This window comes from Suricata suricatta, chromosome 17 (assembly GCF_006229205.1).
Source record: "Suricata suricatta isolate VVHF042 chromosome 17, meerkat_22Aug2017_6uvM2_HiC, whole genome shotgun sequence".
Taxonomy (NCBI): domain Eukaryota; kingdom Metazoa; phylum Chordata; class Mammalia; order Carnivora; family Herpestidae; genus Suricata; species Suricata suricatta.
The window spans coordinates 8,538,140-8,544,623 of NC_043716.1; the positions used below are offsets into that span (position 1 = coordinate 8,538,140).

The 6,484-nt window shown below is 41.0% G+C and overlaps 1 protein-coding gene across 1 annotated transcript; it reads right to left on the reverse strand.

Moving 5' to 3' along the window:
* Positions 1 to 261: 261 nt before the first annotated feature.
* Positions 262 to 5,930, reverse strand: LOC115282714 (zinc finger protein 420-like). The gene is given in 3 exon segments (XM_029928872.1): positions 262 to 2,377; positions 2,830 to 2,895; positions 5,792 to 5,930. Coding segments are annotated over 3 exon segments (1,305 nt in total). The 3' UTR covers positions 262 to 1,277.
* Positions 5,931 to 6,484: the final 554 nt, after the last annotated feature.

Below are 6,484 nucleotides of genomic sequence, written 5' to 3' on the forward strand. Positions count from 1 at the left end.
GGGGAAGGTGACACTTTAAGCTGGGTCCTAAAGGAGACTAACTTGCGAAATAAAAAGCGATAGTGTGACAACTGCCTCTTGATTAAAAAAACAATGCTAAAAAAAATAATGATGCCTCCTCAGAAAAGGCAGAAAAATCTTGCTTTAATCAACAAAGGTCTGGTCCTGTGATCCTCAAGTCAAGCCCGGGGTCCCCCTACAATGACCTCATCACAATAGTGAAAAACATCCAAGCTTCTTGGAGGAGTTTGAGATGCAACATTTATATTAATTCTCCCTTTATTCAACATGAGTAGGTCAACCATAAGCAGTTTTAACCACGTAAGTTCGTATTGACAACATAAACTTGTTCTAAACCAGGTTATCAAGGATGAGGCCTCGGGAGGAAGGATAAATGTTTCCCTACAAGCCAAACTACGGATTCCAGGGAAGAAAAGCTTTTGAAAGGACCTTGCTACCTAGAATGTTAACGCACGTTATTTTAAGAGCTCTGTTTCTAATAACACTTATGAAGGACTTCCCCCCCCCACCTTGAGTTTCTAATGGTTACTAAAAATTTCATGTATTTCAATAATTATTTCCAGATGTCACCATTCCATCAGAGTATTGTGTCTTACAATTTTCAGAACAAAAATCCTTTTTTCCCCTCGATCTTCAGTTGTGCTTTTCGGCTCTGAAGCTCAAGCCCTGTTGAACTTCAAGCTGTAGCTAACATTATATAAGCACTGGAAGTAGGATAGGAAAGTTAATGAGAAGGGAGAGTTCAAAGGGGCCCTTTTAGTGAAGACAGTATTGCTAGGGGTAGGAATAATTGTATATGAAGGCAAAGATTCATAGAAAGGTGGTATTCAAATATATGATCAACCATGAATCTATTTAACTTGGACATGGCAATATTCCAGTCAGTACAAGGAGGAGCAATGAGCTCAATTTTGAACTGGAATTCCTTTATGTGTTGGAATAGCCTATCCCTGGGGCCAGGAAAAACAAATCACTTCCTAGTGACATTACTCATTTTCAGGTACAGATGAAAATACACACATACATGCATAGAAAGTCTGACGGTTGGAGTCTTTTGGGCTATTCCAGGTTTCAGATCAGTGTTTCTTCCTGTGGATTTGTGGATTAGATGTTGTAACTAATTATTTGCAGGGGGAAATGGGAAGAGAGCATTTTCCGTGCTCAGAAAAAAAAAAGGGGGGATCACAATTATAATCACCCATGAAAGTATGATTCTTTGGTATTTAGCAAAGTGAAGAGTCTGGATGACCAGGCACTCAGAGTGATTCTCCACTATGAAGTCTCTGGTGCCTAATGAGGGCTGAACTACACCTGAAAGCTCTCCCACACTCATTACACTCGCAGGGTTTCTCCCCAGTGTGAATCCTCTGATGTTGAGTAAGATGGGCACTTCTACTGAAGGTTTTACCACACTCAGGACAGTCAAATGGTTTCTCTCGAGTATGAATCTTCTGGTGCTGAGTAAGAGATGAACTCTGGCTGAACGCTTTCCCACAATCTCTACAGGTGTAAGGTTTCTCTCCGGTGTGTATTTTTGTATGTTTTATGAGAGTTGAGCTCTGACTGAAAGCTTTACCACATTCTCTACACTTGCAGGGTTTTTCTCCAGTATGAGTTCTCTGATGGCGAATAAGGGCTGATCGATCACTAAAGGCTTTCGCACAGACATTACAGGTCTAAGGTTTCTCTCCAGTGTGAGTTCTCTGATGTTGATAGAGGTGTGAGCTCTGGCTAATGACCTTGCCACATTCACTGCATTCATAGGGTTTCTCTCCAGTGTGAGTAAACTGATGGACGATTAGGGACGAACTGTGGCTAAAGGCTTTCCCATATTTGCTGCATTCATAGGGCTTCTCTCCAGTATGAATAAACTGATGTTCAATACGGGATGAATTGTGACTGAAGGCTTTACCACATCTGTTACATTCGTAAGGTTTCTCTCCAGCATGAATTCACTGGTGTTGAATAAAGTGCACTATCTGAATAAAAGCCTTCCCGCATTCATGCCATTCATGGGGCTTCTCTCCAGCATGGATTCTCTGGTGTTGAAGGAGAGAGGCACTATGATAAAAGGCTTTCCCACATTCACTGCATTCATACGGTTTCTCTCCAGTATGAATTCTCTGATGCACTGTTAGGGCTGAATAATTGCCAAAAGTTTTTCTCCATTCACTACATTCATAAGGTTTCTTTCCATGTTGGCTTCTCTGATGCTGGATAAATGGTATATTCTGAATTAAGGCTCTTTCATGCACATTATATTCCTTCCCACCATGAACACGATGATGATGTTTGGTAAGATATGAGTCCGAGGTATAGCCTTTCTTATCTTCATAAGACTTCTCTCCAGTATTTTCTGATGTTCAATGTGGTGTATGCCATGGCCCAAGGTCTTCCCATACTGATTACATTCCAAATTTTTTTCTTCATTATAAGCTACACGATGTTGAACATATACTGAATAATCACTGGATATGTTACCACACTCATTACGCTGAAGAGTTTTCTTATTCGTGCTCTCTTTCTGATGTCTTACTAATTTTGAATGCTGTTTAAAGCTCTTTCCCTGAGCAGCACATGTATATGGTCTCTCTTCTTTAGGATGTCTTGACTGTATAACAAAGTCTGACTTTGGACTAACGTGTCTGCCAGATTCAACGCATTTGGGGTTACTCTCAGCTGTAGAAGTTCTTTTCTTACGGACAACGGTTGCTTCTTCCTAGAATCTATCTTGAGCATCCTCTTTGATCTCTGTATATCCCCCAGCTTCTTTCAAACTTACATCTGCCGGTGTGTTTCTCTCCATACTTATCTCTTGGTATGATTCCTCTTCAGAAGATACATTCTTTGGGTTTAATTTTCTGGTCTCCAAATCTGCAGGGGAAAAGCAAAAATGTTCCCTGTACTAGACGCAGGAAATGGCTGCACCAGGAATGAGATAATTGCATAAATATCATTGGTCACAAATATAAGTCAAGTAGTAAAAAATATATAATTTATGGAGGGCCCTTGGGTGGCTCAGTCAGTTAAGCATCCAATTTTGGTTCGGGCCATGATCTTGAGGTTTGTGAATTTGAGCCCCGTGTCGGAATCTGTGCTGACAGCTCGGAGTCTGGAGCCTGCTTTGGATTCTGTGTCTTCCTCTCTCTCTGCCCCTTCCCCACTCATGCAGAGTGTCTCTCTCTCTCAAATATAAACATTTTTTAATTTATTAAATAAATAAATACATAATTTATTGGATACATATTATTGGCTAGGATTCAGTGATGAACAAAGACACAGTACCAGCTCTTTTGAGATTTCTAGTCTATGAGAAAGATCGGTATTAATCAAATAATTTAAAGAAAGATGAATGCTATAAAATAATGTGTTAGGGAGATTTCAACTGGGAAATGATCAGTGTAGGAATGATAGCTGCTCCTAGCCTCTGAACCACTAGAATATTCCCTTGCTTTTCCTACTGTCACCACCAGCAGTCCCCAGGCCCCTTATCTGGAGTTCACTGCAGCTAGGATCACTCCTCAGCACCTACATCTTCTGTTCTCACTGGCTCAGTTCCCATTAATCCTCCTTGATTATGTCTGAGCTTGCTATCAGATTCACTAAGATCATTTCCCATATTGTCCTTTGCCACGGTGAGTGTTACCATTTGCTGGAGATTTCCTTCAGCTTTCACTTTTTTCCTTCTCCCTGAGCCTCTGAAAATACACACACACACACACACACACACACACACACACACACACACACACCATCAAAGAAAAGTGTCAAAGTTCAGAACAGAGAAATTTTAGGGGGCTCGGGGATTAGGCTTACCACTAGTACTAGTTCAGCTTCCTTATGGATGAACTACACATGACATATACATCTTAATTGTTGTAAAGTTGGGACTTTGTCATTGGGAATCTTGTAAGTACTCATTCAACCTCATTAAGGGTAAGAGGGACAGACCACACATGTTTTGCAAGCTGGACTATTTTCAAAGTAATCTTGTATGTGGCTTATATAAGGTAGGAAAATGAAAGTTAAAAGAAGGCAATGGAAGTTAGGCAGGGGACGAAAACAGTAGCAAGGGACTAATCCACTATTAGGTTAGCTGAAAAGAAGGAACCCCCTATTAAGTCCAATGGATACTCTTTAGGTCTTCTTCTCTTGATCCCATAATGCTATGAGTACTTCTTCTCCTTGAAATGCTCTTTTCCGTTGGTTTCAATGACAAAATTTGACCTGGTTTCCTCCTACTCTATCTTAGTATCCATTTTGGATTCTCTTTCCTTCATTTACATTGATAAAATTTGTATGACATATCTCTACTGCCATCACCCATTATTAAAAATTATTACCATTTTATTATTTTGACACCATTTTCCCGTGTTTGTTTCTGAAACATTACACAAGTGAAATAGATATATACAGACATAGACAGATAATAGATACTTAAATGTATGTTCATTGGGCTTCTAGGTTCTCTTGCAACTGTTTTCATGCTCTATTTCTCTATTTTTGTATTTCATCCACTCCCATGACTTCAATTACCATCTACTATTCTCAGATGAGTCTCAGATCTGTACCACCAGATCTCTTTCCTTCACCAAAATCCATTTGACATCTCTTATATTTATCTACTTTCCAGACACTCCCCGTTTAGACCAGAGTTTCTCAACTGGAGCCCTCACTCTGGGCATTTTGGCAAGACAAGTCTTCATGTGAGGAGCTGTCTTATGCATTATAGGATATTTAGCAGCATATTTGGCCTCTACTCACTAAATGCCTATAGCACCCTCCCAGTCTTCAGACATGTCTCCTGGGAGCAAATTTTCCCCTTTCTGAGAACCACTGGTTTAGACCTACTATCGACTCTTCAAACAACTTAGAATAAACAGAACCCATCTTCCACCCCCATACCACCAAACCAGAAACCTGGAAATCATCCCTGTCTGATCCTCCCTCACCTCTCACATATACTCAGCAAATTCTATCAATTTTATAACCTTAAAATTGGATGTAAAATCACATTCCTTAAACTTACATTAAATTCCTTCATTCTCTTCTTTTAGGGAAGAGAAAAACTATGTGCAACAAAAATTAAGTAAATGAAGGAGAGACTCCAATAACTAGACAAGCAGGCAATGACCTCATACAATGCCTGGAGTGAGACACAACAGTGATCCCCGGACCGGGTGTCAGGGCCATAACAGTAAGGAGGAAGTACACACTTCCTCAAGTCTGGGAAGAATTCGAGTTAGGCTAACAGGACCCTGATTATGTCCAAATGAAGATGAGACTTGAGGGGCCTCAACATTTTCTACAGGCCTGGGGGATCTGGGGAAGAACTCCTAACTCATATTTCAAAAGATGTTGTCTGGCTTGTTCCCACTTCCGTGTGCAGCCGCTTCTTAGTGCTTCTCCCTCCTGCGCCCATGGATTTACTGCTTGTTCCAACTGGGAGATGATATCAGGTTTAGAAAAGCGAAATCCTACTCAAGAGAAAGAAGCGGAATGTGATTGTCAGTTTCAGAGACCACGGACCACCCCATTTTCAGCCCCACTCTTGCATTTTCAAGAGCAGAAAACAAAATAACTAATTGCCAAAAGCAATTAAATATTTTCAACCAAGGTGGAGTGAGAAACAGTTTAAGGGTCTGCTCTGGATTCTGGAGGGAAACGTTACCCAAAGTCGCTCTGTGCTCTTCCGCTAATAGGATCAAGGGAATCTTTAGAAAGAAATGGCATCCCGAAAGGCCCACCTGAGGTGAGGACCCCACCTTACACAAGGAGACCAGGTTCCTATAGTTCTCCAGCATCACATCCCTGTACAAGACTCTCTGCACAGGGTCTTCTCCCCATTCTTCCTCAGTGAAGTTCACAGCCACATCCCTGAATGACACAAAGCCTTGAAGCACCTGCATGTGGTTCCGAAAGGCGGTTGAATACAGCAGAATTAAGGGGCATTGACCGAATGCAGAAGAAATAGATGTCGCCATGTTCATAGTGTCAAAAGCACATTGACTTGCAGGTTAAAACGTCTAAAAATGGGGGCGCCTGGGTGGCTCAGTCGGTTAAGCCTCCGACTTCGGCTCAGGTCAGATCTCCCGTTCGTGGGTTCGAGCCCCGCGTCAGGCTCTGTGCTGACAGCTGGCTCAGAGCCTGGAGCCTGCTTCCGGTTCTGTGTCTCCTTCTCTCTCTGCCCCTCCCCCTCTCATGCTCTGTCTCTCCTGTATCAAAAATTAATAAAAAACATTTAAAAATTAAAAAAAAAAACTTTAAAAAAAGTCTAAAAATGTATATAACCTTCTGACATGCCAACTGTATATCTAGAAATCAATTATAAGAAAATGACCAGAGATATGACAAAAGGGTTATAAGCAGATTCACATCTATTTATAACTTATGAGAGCAAAATAGTTCTAAATAACTTAAATGTTTGAGGAGAGTGCCAGAAACTGCTAACCACATTTCCTTT